The sequence below is a fragment of the Phasianus colchicus genome, chromosome 2 (genome assembly GCF_987193195.1).
Source record: "Phasianus colchicus chromosome 2, bPhaCol1.hap1.1, whole genome shotgun sequence".
NCBI lineage: Eukaryota > Metazoa > Chordata > Aves > Galliformes > Phasianidae > Phasianus > Phasianus colchicus.
Window position 1 is genome coordinate 37,205,504 of NC_143437.1, and position 19,309 is coordinate 37,224,812.

Here is a 19,309-nt window from a genome sequence, read left to right on the forward strand (position 1 = left end):
CAGCACTTGGTCTTGTTGAACTTCATCCCTCAGTCCAGCTATCCAGATTGCCCAAATCCCTCTGTAGGGCCTTCCTACCCCCAGGCAGGTCAACACTTCCTGCCAACTTGGTGTCACCTTAAAATTACTGAAGGCGCACTCAAGCCTCTAGTCATGCTAGCAAACTTTAAAATATTTTGAGGCCATCTCAAACTGTTTTCAGATTACAGATACTTTATTAACTAAGCTCTCTGTGAACCAGAGTGTTTTAATTGTCAGGAGCACATTTAACTCCTGATTTTCAGCATTTTTGGGGGAAGCACTTGAGAAATTGGCTTATCAACACCTATTAAGAAAAAGAGAGGTTTACCATTTTCCATCTTCATGAGAGATGGATTCACTCCCCATACCATACTGAGAAAATAACAGCTGCCAGCTATGTGTGTTGTCTTGCACTAAGTAATTAATGAAGTCAGAGCTCCAAAGTGGAGATGATCTGACTTACTCAAAAATCCAGCAGACAGTTACTCTCCCTCCCCAAAATGCATCCAGTCTCTTTCTGCAGCACAGGAAACATATTCAGTTCTGTGAGGAAACACAAATTTTCCCTGTTTCTTAAACAGAAATACAGAATTACAGATGCAAGGCACTTGTATGTGATGATTCCTTCACATAAGGGCATTCAGATCTGTGGAAGAGGGTTGTATTCGGATCCTTCGGCAAAGACTACACCACACAACACTAGACAGCAGTTTGCTGGTCAGTAGCATAGAAAAATGGTTTTATTAAAATAAGGCACCAGGAGTAATGATTAATCAGTCATGACTGGATGATTAGATGGGAGTTAATAAGCTCAAGATGCAATTTACCTGGAACTCTGCTGTAACTGATTTTGCAGACAACACTTTCCTGAAAAATGAAGCTGTCAAGTACTGGCTTAGAGGTTGCAAATTTTTTTTTCCCGAGACAGACACAGTTTAGATAGAACAGGTACATAACGTGTGCAACCAAATGTTTGTTCTGTTAATAAGATCTGGCATGGATTTAACGAATGCAGAAGTCTGAAAAACTCACAGCATTTAATTACAGTGTTCTAGTACAATATAACTGAAACATTTCACTAACGATTAATGAATGTATTTGTTCTATGGTTATTTTCTCATGTTGTCTAGAAACAATTTTTTGCCTTTTTTTTTTTCCTCGCAGTATCCTAACAATTATTTTGGATCAGGAATTTGATTTTTTTTAAAGGAAAAAAAAAGTGGAAAAGCAGGCATGCTGTGACAGCTAGAGCAAAACAAGGACATTCCAGAACATTACTAACAGCGGAAAGAGAAGTCAGACATTACTAGTGTCAGTAACCAGCCTGAACAGTGATCATTCAGCCCTGTTCAAAGTTAAGGTTTCTGTCAGCAATAATGAGGAAAAAAAAAAAAAGGAAGAACACTGTCAATCCGGAAGACATGGAAAGGACACAGCAGATCAAAAATTAGAGCATAAATGAAGGAAATGAGGTTTATCAAAAGAAATTTGGAACAAAATAAAAATAATCTTAAATAAGAATAAGAAAAAATATTCCAGTGAAAAAGAAACTGAAAATTGCCTTTCATTATCATACATTGAAAGACATGCATCAGATTTATATTGGAAAGATAAATTAAATATGCAATAATTCTTATACTAAGAATGTGATTAAATATGCATAGAGGCAACAGAAATTGCTAACATCAAGCTGCAAAACAAATTAAACTTTTAGCTAGTAATTTGCTTATGTATTCATTTAGAGATGAGTGAACATCATGACTCTGTATTACTCCCTTAAATCATCATTTTCCCAGTCTCCTTTTAGTAGGAAGTGCTTATTTCTCTCTGAATCTGGAGGTGGTCAAGGCCAGGTAAGACGGACTCCTGAGCAGCCTGATTTAGTGGGTGGTAATCTTTCCCATAGCAGCTGTTTGGAACTGGATGATCTTTAAGGTCCCTTCCAACACAAACTATTCTGATTCTATGATTAGCCCAATCTTGCTCATAGTCTGGACTGAGCCAATAAACCAAAATCAAACTGATGGAAAAGAAAAAAAGTCTGCTCAAACTAAAAAGTAAAAGGGCTGAAAGTTCCTGTCATGAGCAGCAGTTAAACCTATACAACATTGGTTTAAATACACTCCAAATAATTATGAAAGAAAAAATATAGTATATGCTTCCCCAGCTACTCAAAACAATGGCTGTATTTGTAGTCTCCAAACCCTCAGGATGTTTGTAAAGTAGTCTGTGCTGAAAGACTTTCTGAGCAAGAGGAGGAAGAAAAAAGAAAAGAACAGATGTGAAAAATGAATCCCTAAATGTTTTAGTGCACAATGTCAGAATTTTTGTACTGCACTGTAAGATTGGAAAAATTATCAGCTTTTTACCATGAAGAGCACCAGGTCAGTTTATTCTATTAATCCCTCACTTTAGCTATTAAATATCCCGAAGGGATACCTATTGTTGAGGTATTATTTTGCCTACTGTTCTACATTAAGCCAAAAAAATCCTTAAATCACCTATGAAGCGATTAGGATTTCACCGTGGGAAAAAATAGTAGCAGTAATCACTGGGATTTCAAAAGATATCTTAGTAATCTACCATATGCACTCTTTCTCCTATCAATCCATGCCAGCATACTCATGACTGAGAATGGATTAAGTTGGCAGGCTTCATCTCTAGGTCCCCTTACTGAAGGAAGTGTGTTTCCTATATTTCCTGCTTCTCTATGTTCAAACAGTATAAAAGACTACAATATCAAGACTTTATATAGATAATGTAGGGCTATAATATTCACCTCATCTAAAATTCTTTCCAACAGAAGTGTGCATCAGCTGCTGGCGCAGTTACAATTTGGACAAATGCTTAAGTAGTTCTGAAGCAGAGCTATCCACAGTAAACTGCTTTTAAGCTAACAAATGAAAATGAAATTTTACTAGAAATACAAATACCAAGTTAACTGAAAAAGTTTTTTCCAAAATGACCAAGTTACATGAATTTACCACATTTCTCTCTTTTTTTTTTTTAAACTACATTTCTCTCTTTCTGCCCTGTATGCACACTTTCCTTTTGTGACTCATCGCAGTATTTTTAGGAATGATTTTCTTTCAAGAAAACTAAGATCTGTATGTTTATCTACAGTAGTCTGCAGCTACAAAAGACTGCTTCAGGACAGAGAGCTGCAAGTACTGCCATAATTGCAGACATATTCTATAGCACCACAAGTACCACACAAGAAAGTATTAAGTACAAGAATCAGGTGCAGTTGTGTAGGGCTTTAAAACCTAACTTAATTAGATTGGAAGGAGACGACAACATTCAACCCCAACTGAAGTCAAGCATACTGCTAGAAGCCTAAAACCATCCCTGTTGCTCTTTTTACGTTTCTCTGTACTGTCTAGTTCATAATCTGTTTCCATAAAGAATAGTAAGAAGAGATCTTCCACTACCATCCATCACATAGAAGAGGAAAAAAAAAATGTTTTCTATATATATATTCACAGAGATAATGACAATTATATGAAGGATCAAAGACCAACATATTACCCAATCAACAAACAATGGAAAAAGGGAGAGGACAACCCTCAAAAGCTCAGAAACTGGTTCAAAATAAAAATTCAAAAATAATAAATAAAGAAACTGTGAAACTATGACTGAAGATCAAATGCCTTACAAAAACAATGAATGAGAGGATAATGCCCCTTCTCACATATCATATTAATAGTTCTTTCTAAAAGCAGAGATTCCAATTTCACTTTGAAAATTGATTGACAAATCAGAGCTCAGGAAGGGCACTGACCCACCTGCTCGGGAGGCTTCTGGTTTTAACACTACTACTGAAAGAAAACTATTTGATGGCTCACCAGCACTACTACTGCCAAAAACTGAAAACAAACTTTTCAGCAAAACAGTATTACCCAATTGTCAAGGAATGGCTGGGCATCATGTCATTTTTTCCATAAACAATATTTCGGTGTGAATTAACATTCTCTTTCACTGGACCTCACACTTTAGCTGATACGTTAAAGATTCATCTAGTGACATAGTCACCATGGATACAAACTTCTTTTTGTAACTGGGAGCTGCAGACGTACACACATACATGTATCCTCATGACTACAGAGCCTATCTAGAACTGTTCAGTGGTAACTGTCCAGGAAACTACACAGATTTATCACCAAATCTGAAAATACACGCAAGCCACATGGACATGACCCCTGCTTCTTCCAAAACTCTGATGTTTCCCATTCTATATTTAGGATTATAAAGGGAATTATAAGAAAGAAGGGGACAGACTCTTCACTCTGTCAGAATACAAGAGGAAATCACTTCCGATTAAAAGATTAGAGATTCAGACTGGATATGAGGAAGAAGTTTTGTACAATAAGGGTGGCAAGGCACAGGACCAGAGAGGTGGTAGATATCCTGTTCTTGGAGACATTCAAGGTCAGGCTGGACAGGGCTCTGGGCAACCTATGCTAGCTGTAGCTGTCCCTGTTCATTACATGGGAGTTGGACTAAATGACCTTTAAAAGGTCCTTTCCAACACGAACAATTCTATCTGTCCAGTACTATTCAGGCTCACAGACAGCTTCACCACTTATTTCATTTCAAGTGGTTCACATGTAGCTGACATTCAAATACAAACCCTATGGGGAGGACTATACGCATTCAAACTTGAACAATATGTAAATCAATGATGCCTGTATAGTATCATTATCACTAAAAGCACCCTGAGGTGTAGAACTCTGCGGAGAAAGTGAGTTAGAAACAAAGCTACATTAAGAAAACCTACTAATCACCACAGAAGGTATTGGTATGATATCTCCTGGAGAATGAGCACACTGAACACATTTCAAGAGAAGAAATTAATCCCCTGTGTAATCTTCCAGATGCAGTTGCTCTCAAGTCCTATGGAGTTGCCTGATAGCAGACTACTTTCTTGTCACACAGCACTGCAGACACCATTAATGTTTTCCACTCCCGGCCCATGTAACGCTGCACTAACTGCATTTTGTACCAACCATCTGAATATACATTAAACTTACCATTATAAGCCTCAATAATGAGATAAAAGATCCCTCTGTTTTGGAAAATTTTCACAAGCCTAGCTGAGTATTCCAGAAAGCTAAAGTCTGCAAAAAAAGTTTTCATAACACAAATGTAAATTTGGATATTTTTTCACATATAATTTGAGATGTTGACATAGTGTTACAAACAATCTGTTGAAAAATATTGTGTGGTTTAAACAAATAACAGCTGTGAGCATTACAGAATGAGGAAAATATGATGTCTGAATAGCATGCTATCCAGACTTTGACCCAGCTGTGAGTTCATCTGGTAATTAATGATAGGTTGCACTAATGTTGCACTTAAAGCACTATCAGAAAAGTATTATATACAACCGCAAACAATTTCTATTCAAAAATCCTTTCTCCTAAACATAAGCATCAGGGTTGGCATTTTCAAGAGAATGATGCTAAACTTTACAAAATAATCTCATCAATAAAGCAAATGTTAACAAGACAGAAAATGACAAGTTACCTATAAACCTTAATTTCAGTCAATTCACATCATTATTTCATAACATAGCCTTCCACAGTATATGATAACACTTTTGATATGAACTCTGCCTCATTCAACATGTAGAACAGAGAGGTTACTTATTTTTATATCATCCCAGTTCTGTAGACAAACATTATACTTGATATTCATACAAAAAACTATTTTAAAAGCATAATAATCACATCAAATCACAGTGCTAATTACTATTATACTAATCTCACAAATATTCAATCAATTTTTACAGTATTCCAGATGAAATATCAATACACTGAAGACTCCAAAGCACAGATTTATTAAAATGAAAATATACACAAATCTGAGAGTCGAGTTTAAGAAGTTTGGGACTTGATCCTAACATTATTTCACATTCTGTGTATAACTTCCTCAGGTGCATGCACATCTGAGAGCTCTGCACCTGGACAAGTTAGTCCTGAGGTATCAAAACATACAAAACCAGGAATAACACAATGATCAATTACAATTCACATGTTGGGCAATAATTTCATAGCTAGACTGACCTACTGTGTTGACTTATTTAGAGAATTATTCAGTAGCTTTAAGAAAATAACTTCAGCTTTACATAGGATTGTGTAGCAAAACAATCTTCAGCACTCCGGAACAGCAACAAAATATGAGGAGTTGAGAGGGTTTGTTTTATTTTGTCAAAATGCAATTCAGTAGAATACAGCTGCAACAACTTGTGTGGTTCTATAAGAAAAAATTAACCTCTCTATTTACAATTTCTTTGTGTTTAAAATTTGTATTAAAAACAAAACAAATGAAAAAAGAAGCACGCCTATTCCAGGACTTCAAAGGGAATCTTTATTGAATGGCATCAGTACATTGTAATCATTTGTATTAACTAGCTAGAGATTATAGATGGCAAGGGGATAATACCTAAGGGAACTAACTGGTAAAAACCAGAGAAGCAGAAAATCAACTTATTTTCTTTCTCAGTTTGGGTAACTCACTGCACACCTTGAGCTACCCCTACTAATCTCTCTGCCAATATTTCTCAGCAGTCTTCATGGCAGCTCATTACATCAAACTGGCAGATTCATGCACACCATTCAATTTCATCTAGGTGCTTTTAGTACGGATATTCTCAATTTCTTTCCTAGGTGCACTTGGAACCTAAAGCAATTCTTGCTTCAGTTTCTGTTCCTCAGCTACCTTGAAGCTATGTAAACCTGCAGTTCCTGGAAAAGGCTGACAGAAAAACTTAGAGCTTCTGTACATGACCAAATATACTATGAGTTCTCTATCATTTCAGTGAAAACACATAATGTAACATCTCTTGTGCACATTAAGGTGCACAACATAAATGAAGGTTAAAGTAAATCACATACCATGTGTATTTATGTGTGTCAGATACATAAAGTATATTCACTAGCTATTGGCATTTAGCATACAACCCAGATGCTTCACATCTCACTGACCTAAATTACAAGAATTATCATGCAGGAAGGTAAAAGATATACGATGGCAAGTGAATTGCATGTTTATATCATAAAACTGTTGGATATATTTCAGAAAACACCAAAGCAAGTGTAGCTTTACAAATCAAAAGCTTTTAACTGGTTTCAAAAAAAAAGGCATGTTTCTGTTCTAGGCAAAATAAAATATGCAAGAATTTGTGATTGTTCTCTTAAAGAAAATATCCTTTAAATGCCAAGCTAATCTAATTTCCTGTATTTACTCAGATAATTTCCAAAACTTCGTTGATCTCTTTCAAATAATAAACACACTGAATAGAATGAAAGTTCAAGCTAGTCACTCAGGCAAGTGCAGACAGTAGCAGTGTTTTGAATCCTCATATTTACCCTTCAAGAAAAACATTTCTACTGATGTCTACAAAATAAAATACATTTGAAACATAGTTCATCAAGAATTACTACAATTAGCCTTTATGAAGGCTACCTTACATTTCCTTCATTTTAAATTGCATACCTCTCTAAATTTTTTGAAATGATTACCAGTCATGTAATACCTTTGCTTGAAGATGATTTCAAAAAGTTCTAGACAAATAAGTCTAAAACATTTCTTGAAGCAACTGAGGCTAAGAAAACACCTGCTCTTATCCCATGTCAAATACGTCCAGATAGCTCTTCTCTTCTGAAGTTCTGCAATGGTCACAATACAAACTTGTAGCCTGGTGGAAAATATTGCAAAATCTGGTATTTCTATCTGAAAAATGGCTGCAACACTGTAAGGCTGGAGCACCACTCTTATGAAGCTGGGAACGTTTTGCTTCATTGTGTCCTTCCAGTACTTGAAGGGAGCTTATAAGCAGGAACAGGAGAGTATTTTTACATGGACAGATAGTGATAGGACAAGGGTGGATGGCTTTAAACCAAAAGGGGAGAAAATTTAAGGTAGATGTTAAGAAGAAATTCTTTACTCAGAGGGTGGTTAAGTACTAGAACATTTTGTCCAAAGAAGCTGTTGATGCCTCATCTCTGGAGGCATTCAAGGGCAGGTTGGATGGGGCTCTGGGCACCCTGAGCTGGTCACTGGCAGCCCTGCCCATGGCAAGTGTGTTGGAATTTTAGACTTTCTCTGTCAGCTTTATGTCCTCATATTGTGACACCCAAATCTGCACTCAGTGTGGGAAGTGATGCCACACAGAGTAAAGCAGAGCAGGACAACTTCCCTCATTCAGTGGCAAGGATAGGCACGGTGCACTGGAGGGTAGGGTAGGCGTTTTTGGCTGCCAGGGCATACTGCTGGCTCACGTTCAACTTGCTACCAGCCACAGCCCCCAGATTCATTTCCAAAGGGCTGCTCTCCAGCCTCACATACCCATTTTGCTTCGAAGAAAAAAAAATAAATAACCGGGCTCATAAGAGGACTGACTAAAATCTAACAGTCATGCTGAGAATAGATGGCCTGTAGTAGGCGTGGATCTCCGATCTACCGATCTAGCTAGCCAAACGGCATGTTTGATAAAATCTCTGAACGACCCTGGGGTTGCTGCGGCACAGAGCTTGGCTCAGATAGAACGCCTAGCATGTTGGTCAGTTAAGCAGGCAAATTTAACAACATTAGTATTGAATGCGATGTTAGAGGACACAAACAGCATTCGGTGCGGCAAAACAGAACAGCCATCGACTTCTTGCTCCTGGCACAGGGGCATGAATGTGAAGACCTAGAAGGAATGTGTTGCTTCAATCTTAGCGACCACAGCGTATCCATCCATAAAGCGCTGAAAGCCCTGCGAGACCACACGGAGAGGATCCAGGTGGACGACGACCCCATCGGAGACTGGTTCAAGAAGACGTTTGGCAACTTCGGGAGTTGGATCGCGAAGATCGTTAAGGACATAGTATTAGCACTCTTAGTAATTGTGTGTATTGCCGCTATTCTGCCGTGTGTGATTATGTGCTTTCAAAATTGCTTACTAAGGATCATGTAGCAGCTTATGGACCAATGCATAGAGTATAGAGTATCACAGGTATCGGGAACAATTGTAGCGTTTGCGTTCGCGCTGTTACGGGATATTACTGAGCATAGGGAGGGGGAGATGTAGTAGGCGTGGCGAGGAGACGGTGTGTGACGGGGTCAGGTTCCCTATGCTCAGGGCTTGCCAGGTGCTGTCCCATAATAGGACAGCGTGTATGCAAGGGGTGTAGACAAAGCGGGACAAGAATATTTAAGTGCCTGCTACATTTTAATAAACGCCATTTTGCTTCACCTATACTTGGGGTCTGTGTGAGCATTTGGCCCCGGCCTGGTTAGGGTCGGTTTCGCTGGCAAAGCAGCATCTTATGGGGTAGAAAACGAATGATACAGAGAGAGCGGCAACAATGGCCTGGAGATTTTCCAGTCCTAAATGCTTTATAAAACCTATGGATTTCCATTTTCACATTTCACCTGCTTTTCTAGTAATAAAAAGTTGTCCTCAAAAGCTAAGTCAAAATAACAAAAAATAATACTACCTGAATTGTAGTACCTTCTAGGACAGAGCACATATAATGTGTAACAAACATAGAAACACTACCCCCTCCCCAAAGATGCAGAAAGATAGTTTTCAAATACATATCAGCCTAACTGATTTCTATTGTAAAGAAAAGTAATGGAGGACTGAAAATACCTCCCTTTGCAGAATTCTCTTCACAAGAAAGCTGAAATCATAGTGAATTCAGATTACAGTAACAATTCTTCAAGAAGCTGGTATACTTTTTTCTCCTAGGTGATAGAAAATAGTTTTGGTCTAAATAAAAATTGACACTGCACCAAAAAGATACAGCGCTTCAGATATATGCACAAATAACTTCTCACAAAACTTAAAGTAACCACATCAGTCATCAAATGTTAAATAAGGTATGAATCTGTCTACATAAGTATTTACCCTGTGAAAAATATCAATTCACATTTATATATTTGTGATAGAAAGCACACATCAAATATCAGTTCTGCTAATTTATCAGGAAACTTACATTCAGTAATTCCAGTATTACCATTATTTCTGGCTTCCAGAGACTTACTAGAAAGATAAATAATTGCACTGACAATTATTTGACCTTGTCAGTATGCAGGCCATGCTTTATGAGGTTATTCTACTCTAAAATCAATGCATCAGTATGCAAAGGACATGCAGGCAGATTGCTAATGTATTTGTTCAGAAGCTAGGTAAAATCTTCTGTAGAAACCTATTCATTATTCAGTGAACATCAGCTATCTAGGTAGGTATGTATAGCTGTAGCTCTGCACCTTCTGCTAGTATTGGGATTTAATAGGTATTGAGAGTACAGTAAACTACTCCATAAAAAGGTAATAACCAAATACGTGCAGAGACTTTGCTTAATCTTTCCTATGTGCATCTCAGAAGACCAGTAAGCACATATCACTACTTTTCAGTACAACTGCTATTTCCAATCACATAAAGAAAGATACTAACTTAGAAGTATTGATCTGCATACTCTGGGGGGACCACCTCTTCTTTAAATATGCTTCTCATTCTCCCATTGATGAAGTCAATCTTTTTTTGAAGAACAAATTCCCAAGGACACATTTTGGATCATCCATGAGATAACATTCATAGATTTCCTTTTTCAAATACCTTTTTCAGTCTCAGTGCCTAGCTTTTTATGAGACTAACTATTGTATATTAGTTTAAAGTTTGTTTCTCAAGGCATTCCTAGAAACCAGGGGCAAGCTTCTCTCGTCAGCTTTCTTGAGTGAAAGAAATATGATTAACTCTTGTGCCTACAGCCACTCTTGTGTGACTCATGTCACTCTTCCCCGCTCACTGTTTAAAGCATCTGGATTGGAGCATAGCATTCATTTTACTACTACAGCATGAATGTAGAACACTAAACTACATCATAGTAAATCAAATGAATTACACAAGAGAGAACAAAAATAATACTAATATGATTTATTTGTAAACAGCTATTTGCTAGTCAAAAAGAATTATCATTATTCCTATATTTTTCTTCCTGCAGAGCGCAATAACATGTCAGTTTCCACTGAGACTCACTAACACTACATTTTCAGCTGTAAACCTGAACATATACCAAAAGTCATTTTAAAACCATCTGACAGTCTAACTTAATACAGTTAGAAGTCATGAATAGTCTTAACTGTTCTAAACAAGAGATCCATCTTCATATTTCTCATATTGTAGGATACTGAATAAAAAACATTCCTGTAACTCTAGATTGATCTGAAACATGTTGAAAAGGGTAGGTATTTACAATCCTGGCAAGCTCCAGCACAAGCTGCAAATGTTCAGAACTTCACAAAAATCAGTATTTCTGTAGCAAAGGAAGAAGTTTAAATGTAAGCAATTCATTACACTAGAATCTTGAGTCAGTCACAAAAAAAAAAGTGTTAAGTGGAGAAAAAAGTTGCATTTTACAAGATGAAAAAGACAGTGAAGATTTAATAGCTTACCCCTTCTGCCTTCTCCTCTGTGTTAGCCAGCATTTCCTGCAGGGCTCGTACTGACAGAGACTGCTCAAGCACAAAGGTGCAGATGGACAAGTCAGGTGGCACATTCTAGATGGAACAAAAATGTAATACATTAGTGACTGCTGAATGCCAATTTCAAAAACTCCTAATTTCTCTTAATTTCAGCAAATACAAGAGATCTGCTACATGTCTGAGGCCATCATCACAAACTGGGCTGCAACGGCTAAGACTTGCCAGCTAGTGAGTAGAAGCAATTCTTCCCCTCTGAGGTGCTGGATCCTGTTTGGGTCCTCCTGATATGAGGCAGACACCAGGAAGCTGCAGTGAGTTCCACAGAGGATCACCATGACAGTCACAGATTGAGCACCCATATTAAGAGGAGAGGCTGAAGAAGCTTGAATGGAAGGAGAGAAAAGGGGAATCTTGCAGATCTTTACCAGTCTATGGGTGTTTATAGAGAAAACGGAGTCAGACTCTTCTTGGGAATGCTCATGAAAGGAAAAGGAGCAGAAAATAATTGTACCAAAGAAAATTACAATTAGATATTAGGCAAAGAAAAAAAATCATCCTGAAAGTAGAAAAACACTGTCAAAGGCCACCAAAAGTAATGAAATTTCAACCCTCAGTGGCATTCAAAACTTATCTGCGAAAGGTCCAAAAGCAGTCTCAACTAACTTCAGAGCTCAAATAATTAATCATTTATATTCCTCAGCTTATAAGGTTACCTGCTCTGACCAGGGGGCAGGACCTCTCCAAGATTCGTTTCAACAACTTTTTTCCATGATTGCACCAGCAAGGCTCTGTTATTGTATAATGGAAGTGAAGATAAGAACCACATTTCTATCTTTAGAAAGCTTTTAGAAGGCAGACAGTATTGAATGCAAATTACAACATAGACAACAGCAGAAATTAAGGACAAAATAACAGTGACATTATTGAAAATTCAACCACTGGTAAACAAACACCACTGTGCAACCCTTCCAATTCAGATGTCTACTGAACTTGAAATCTTCCTCACAGTGCTAATTATCATTCATCAGAAATTTCTTAATTATTTTCCTCATTTTAGCTTTCCTTTTCTGTTCTCATATTTTTTCTCAGCCTCTAAAGGGGTTGGATTGTGAAGGAGACAATATTGAGTCTTTAGGGTACTAGTAGTAGCATAATTTCATCCTTGTTATAGTTTCCAGGTCAAAATGAATTTTCTTCAGCAGAAGCATAAGTCAGTGAGTACCAAGGCTAAGCCACTAACTTGACAGCCTTTCAGGACTGTATGCTTCCCCATATTCTATTCTACCTGGGCTAAATCAAGAGTCTTGTAAAAATAAAAATTTGTTGTGATTGGAAAAAAGAAAAAGAAAAAAAAAGCTCTTCAAAAGCTAATCATCCAGACAATCAGAGAAATCGCTATTAAAATTCTAACAGGCCTGTAATAGGAATGTCTAAGTTACAAGATAACAAAGGAAAAAAAATCAGACTGTATGTGAGGATCTTATCTTTTCATGTGTTAATAGACAAAAATGCAACTCCTACACACCTTTTCTTGCTTCCAGAAACTCTTTCAATGTTCTTTGTCTTTTCATTCTCATGTTAGTTGCGTATTTTAGTATAGGAATATTTTTTTTTTACTGAACATTGGCATTTATTTTAGTTTCATTTTACACAGAATCACAGAATTTCAGGTACTGGATGCTTTCTACTAATGAAGTTGTAAGCATGAACGCTTATTCAAATTGTGCAGTTTGAAGAAGCCTGGATCAGGTCTCAATTTACTTTTAAGTGTTCTTGTTACCATTTTTATTTTTTTTAGTGGTTACTCAGATATCATAACAGTCCTCTTAATAGCAGCAAGCCAATAGGCAACTCGTTAGATTCATAAGAACTACCTTAATCCTATGTTTTACAAAGTGGGAAAGAGAGCATTCAAAGATTGCAGGTTGCAAGGTGCTGTTTCTGCTCAATAAGCATGAGTACAATTCCCCATTACAGAAAGTCTTCCAGAAATTTACAGTCTAATGCCCCAGCTCACCTCAAGTTCTCCTTGGTGAGAATTTAATCAATCTTACCTGTCAATCAAAACACGCTTCTCAGAAATGAGCCAAGGCTGTATTTTTTGCCTGCGTTTGGTTTTAATTTATATTAAATTCACTGTAACAATGCTCCTAACTGTTAATTCTATCATTTAAAGTAAGATTTTTTCCTGGAATAATATGTATCTCACAATTTCATAAACTATCAAAACTTTTACTGCTAACTTTCCCTACATTTTATATCTGCTAAAAGACAGAAAAATCCTCCATCACATCACCCAGTGATCAAACCATCACAACGAGGCCACTCCCCCTTCATCAATTCTATTCTCCTTCACATTCAACAAAGCTGCAAGCGTTTTCTCCCCTTACCATTAAATCTGAGGAATGAAATCCAAGAGAACATTTTGCAGCTAGTCTCCTAGCAGGTAATGCACACTTTGAACAGCCAGAGAGCGATAAAGGAAAAACGTATGAAATCATTTTGCTTTAATGAAGTGAAAGAGGCATATTCCTCTTAGAGTACAGCAAAATGTTAGAGCCAGTTCCTTTTTCCCCAGGCAAAGAACAGTGCCTCAGCTCCACTGTATGCATGCCCAGACACACCATGGCTCCTCAGGGAGTGATGTGGACTCGTTTCTTCTGAGATCTGAGGGCTGATGTATCTACTGACACAGTGCAGTGAGCATTTGAATCACACTTCTGTCTGTCAATTCCTCACCCACAGTCGCTCTATGGAAGATCCAAGGCATGGCTGCATTCTGCATACAATAATTGCAGCACGGGCATAGCTAAGACAGAAACAGCATATGTGGGACTGACAACATATTTAGCTCAGAAAACTACAGCTCTGAGCATCTCAATCCAGCCCATGTTAATGGTGATGTTTTTAAAGCTATGGATATAGGAGGTGAGTTTTCCAGCTGATATTTCACCAGAGATTGAAGGTATCTGTACTGAAAAACCTTTTCCAGTTATTTTTTTATTTAAATTTAAAAAAAAAAAAAAAAAAGGAAAACCATCTACAGTCTTTGGCAGTCTTCAGATTGTTTACCTTGTTTTTCATGTTACCTCACAGGCAATGGAATATTTAATATAAAGGCATGCTGTGGTGCATATGGCTGTCTAACATTTCTGATAGAGGAAATATCTTCAGAAAAATCATGTGGATTTATTATCCAATCCTGAAAGTGACCATAGTATGAGGGCTGCAATGGAAAGCTATAGCAACAAGTTCACAATAACAGGATTTTCTCAGGACAAGTCAGATGCACAGACAAGATTAATGATTAAGCAATTAAGTACTTAGCTTTGTAATTGCTCTGATAGACTATAAATACATCATTAAATTATCAAAAGTTTTAAAATATTTCGCTGTGTGTTGAACAACCAAGCACTGATGTATGTTTTTAATGAATACCAAAGCAACCTGTAACCAGTTGCAAATTTTCAGCAGTTTAACGATAATAATTAATCATTAATTTCGAGTAGAACATAATTCATACTGAAAAGGATGACCAAATGGGAAGAGATCAACAGAAATAAATAAGCACATCAATAATCGTCTGCATTCTTTGTCATCTTATTCTCTTCTTCTATCTTCTTTACCAAGCAAACAGCTTGATAAAAAACTAAGTTATGTAACATATAAACAAGGATCTGAACACTTCAAAAGATTCAGAACTGCTAGAAGAAAAAATTACTATTAACTGTTTCTATTGACATTCCATCATTGTCTGTAGCAGCACTTTACAGTCTGCAAAAATAAAAAAAGTAAAATAATCCTCACATTAAATTATTTATTCTTCCTTACTAATGAAGTAATTACTAGATTATTTAGAGAATTTTAGAATTCTTTATTCTTCCTGTGTACACTCATTTTCTGTAATAATATTTGCATAGTAAATTATGTTTTACTCCATGGAAGGCAGATTTGCAAATTAGATAGTCATATCCTTTATTAAAAAGGTGTTATGAGCAAAGCTTTTGAAATGCTATTTTAAAATATTTGTAACTGCAGTCCAACCCACATATGAATCATGGATACTGGATGCATTCAATTATGCACTTTTTCAGTTTTCAGTGAATTATTATTTAGAAGCATAATATAGTATGATGACCATGAAACTAAGAGGCTGTTTTAAAATGCAGTCTCCCTGTCATTATGCTGAGCACCACACAGTGCTAACAATCCACAATAACATGACTTGCTCTTATAATATGGTCCACGTGATCCTGCAAGTGTAAACAGAATTTCTGCTGCATAAAGATTAGTACAGGACTGAAGAATATTACATATTATCGGCAAACATAATTCCATCCCTAGAAATAAGCAGCTTTACTTTCAGCTTTATTTCTTTACCTAGTTATTTGAAAATTTCTAAGTTGTTTTTCTAGGCTCACAGTTACTCTTTCTTCTCCTCTGACCTCAATAGGCATCCTTTAATGAAAACATTAGTATCTCATGAGATAGATGAGAAGCAAATCATTTTGCAATGACATATTGCATATGGAAGGCTGAATTGAATATATTTAATCTAATGAGACTTCATATAAATTAAAAAAAAGAATCAAGTAAGTTCATGACAGGAATTATTTAGCTGCAGCATGCTGCACGCTTTCTAAGTCTCCCATCAAAAGCAAACTACATCTTCTCTCTCAAATTAACCAATCTGTAATGGCAACTTTTAAAGGTTATCTTCAACTGAGATACAATATGTAACCAACAAGCAATGTTGTTCCCAAAGATGCTCACATGCTTTTCCATTGCAATTTGTTTCCACAAACTTTTAATTTTTCTCTAACACCAGTATCTGAAATGGAATTCACATTTCTCTAAATTACTCTAGTTAAAAGCAAAAAAGCTGAAAATAGCTGCAGTGACATGCGGTACTGTAACCAGTACGCAGGCAAGAAGTTCAACTGAATTTTCAGTGATTTTAACAGGCACTTCTTGCTTAGGAAGAACACATTGCATAAGTAGCCACAAATAAAGGCTTCTGTATTTGTGTTCTTAGGAAGAATTTTCAAATAATGAATTGTTTTAGAAATAATTACAAGGATTAAAAATTAACATTTGCATAGCTGTACTACAGGTGTTTTTAAACAACTAATCAATTTCATCTTTCACATCCGTGGCTTTGATAAGAAAGTTTTTAATGAAGTTGCCTCTGGCATGAAAGAATAGGATAGTTTTTTTTTCTCATTTCCATATGCACAGTTAATCACAGATACAATTAAGCTTGTTTTGTACACACTGGGCACTCAAATGATTTCTTGGCAGATCTTTCTAGACTTCATACTGCAAGAAGTAGTATCTGTTTGCTTTCTAGGACCTCTGTTTATCCTCCTCGTGCAAGTGCCTCTGCTCTGCATTTTTCTTTTTAACTATTTTGATAATTGTTTGAGAACTATCACAGAGCTTTGGCACTTTTCCTCTTATACACAGAAACAACTTGTCCCTGCTGTGTCTTTTACTGATCAGTACACACCTTAATGATTTAATGTCTCCTGAACTATCCTAAGCAATTCATCCTATGCAACCTAAAGCCATTTGAATGATGGCTGCTTGTGATTTTTATTCACATTTCCCTTATTTATCACAAGGTACAAATATTGAACTGTGCAACTAGAACTGATCAACACACAAAAGTGCCAAGAAAACTTCAAATTCCTAACTCACTGCTACCATTAAAAGACATTCAGATGTGGGACAGAAGTTCACAGGATTGTTAAAAAGAAAATTTTATCAGGCTTTTGAAATCAGCCTGGTGACATTCAAATTGTATATTTAGTTTAATGGTGTTTAAAAAGCCAGTTCTCATAGAAAGGCAATGTTTTTATGGATGGCATCTCTGTAAGCATGCCAAGAGAAGAGTACAAATACCTGGAAGCTTCAAGTATTCTTTATAACTGGCTGGGAATTGAGAAAAGACTAAGGAGTAAAATCTGAAAAGCACTGATTAGGTATTATCAAGAACTTACCATATTTACAAGATTGTCTTCCTGTGAGACACAAAAAGCTGTCCCACTCAATCAAGCAAAACATTTGCTTCAGCCCCTTCCAGCTCACCCAGCTCCCCACTGAGCAAGCAAAGGCAGCAAAGAAGTAGACCCACACAACCCCAATTTATAAAACCCTTGTGCTGAAGCACATGGAACCATAAAACTCCGTTTAGCTTGTATATGGTACTTTGAAAAGCCAACTGAAAAAAAAAGAGAAAGCACATCTTAAGCTGATTAATTTTAAGAAATATTAGATAGAATGGAAACATGCAACTATACATTGCATGCAGTTTCTTACAGCATTAGGCCTGTCTGCCAGGTATTGCATAAGTGTTGATTCCCAAAAGAAAAAACAAACTGGAGATGTAAAAGTGGTTTGCTATCAACTGTGGATCCACCATTTATACACAGACTTTTAAACAAACAGCAAACTTTCAGAAATTATCATAGAAAATTAAGTAAAATTCAGAAAAAGTAGCCCAAACTCTGACCTTCTGCTTTTATACATAGTTTAAACATGTAATTATTTTTTAACATTTGGCTTTTAAAAAAAAAAATACTAAACAGAGTAAATGCACTTTTGCTTAAGAAACTAAAGTTACACCTGTATTTGTTTATCCCAACACTTCTGCCAGCATTAAGAGAGTTATAAAAAACAACTGGTATTTTATTAGCATACTATTTGAATTTCAAGCATGAAGGCACAACACATACAACTTCAACCTCTCATCCCTTTCAACTTGCTCAGTTTCCCCCTTTCAATCCAGAGTATTGATAAACTAACACCCTGAATTGAATGGTGCAATTACTGTCTTGATAGCAAGTTGTGGCATTCACTGATGTAAAAGGACAAATATTTGTCTTTAGTTTTCATGGGAAAGTCACAAAAAGGATCTTGCAAGTCAGCACCCAAAAAACAAATGGCTTGCTACTTTTTTGTTGCACTCATTTTCCCCAAAGCTTAAAAATGCTGAGTACAAAGTAACAGTAACATAATTTCAAGCTGCATAGCCAACTTGACACTTCTACTTTACACGTTTGTCTGAAGGGCTTGAAATAAGCATTTGTATTTTCATATGTTCTTAGCTTGAACAAAAAGGAATTGGGAAGCTGTCAGTTATTTCAGGTTTTCAGATTCTCAACCAAATATCAGCCTGATTAAAATCTGCTTTGCAACTATTCCACTTATACAACCAAAATACATGTTTCTATAAGTCTATCAGAAAAAATATTCAAAAAGTAGTGGAATGTGTCAGTGTCATCTAGGCAAGGCAATGCAACAAGCTTTGAGATGCTGCGGTCATGCTCATATTGGACAACTACTGGCTGTGCCTCTATTCAAACAAGAATCATACAGAAAATGAGAACTGCCATCAAAAGAAGTCTAAATATTCTTGCTTTCCTCTTTGTATCACTTTATTAAACTTTCAAGTGCTTACAGCTTTTCGTAAAATTAGAATGATTTGGTGGGCAAATAATCTGCTTCCAGCCTTCAGCACTTCCGCTATAAAGGTTTATTAAGAAATTATCAAGATTATTAAGAGTTGGAAGACTTTAATACTATTTGGAAACAAATAAAGCCATCACACAATTATAACAGAACTCCTTTTTCAAAGGAAAAGTACTGAAAATTCTAGGATTCTGAAAATAAATCTTAGCAAACTGATAGGTCTTCAGCAGCTTGCAGAAGACTTGCGAAGTCAATAAGAGGATTGCACACCACATATCTGACCTCCTTACATCATGTTTCTATTTTCATAGCTGTATCTCCCCTGAGATTGTCCATTTAA

General features: G+C 36.4%; 1 protein-coding gene across 1 annotated transcript in view; it reads right to left on the reverse strand.

Moving 5' to 3' along the window:
* RYR2 (ryanodine receptor 2) overlaps positions 1–19,309 on the reverse strand; it is a 355,102-nt gene that overhangs the window by 235,978 nt on the left and 99,815 nt on the right. Inside the window, exon 3 of the mRNA XM_090135386.1 lies at positions 11,467–11,571. Within this exon, the coding sequence (XP_089991512.1) occupies positions 11,467–11,571 (105 nt within the window). The remainder of the gene's footprint in view (positions 1–11,466; positions 11,572–19,309) is intronic.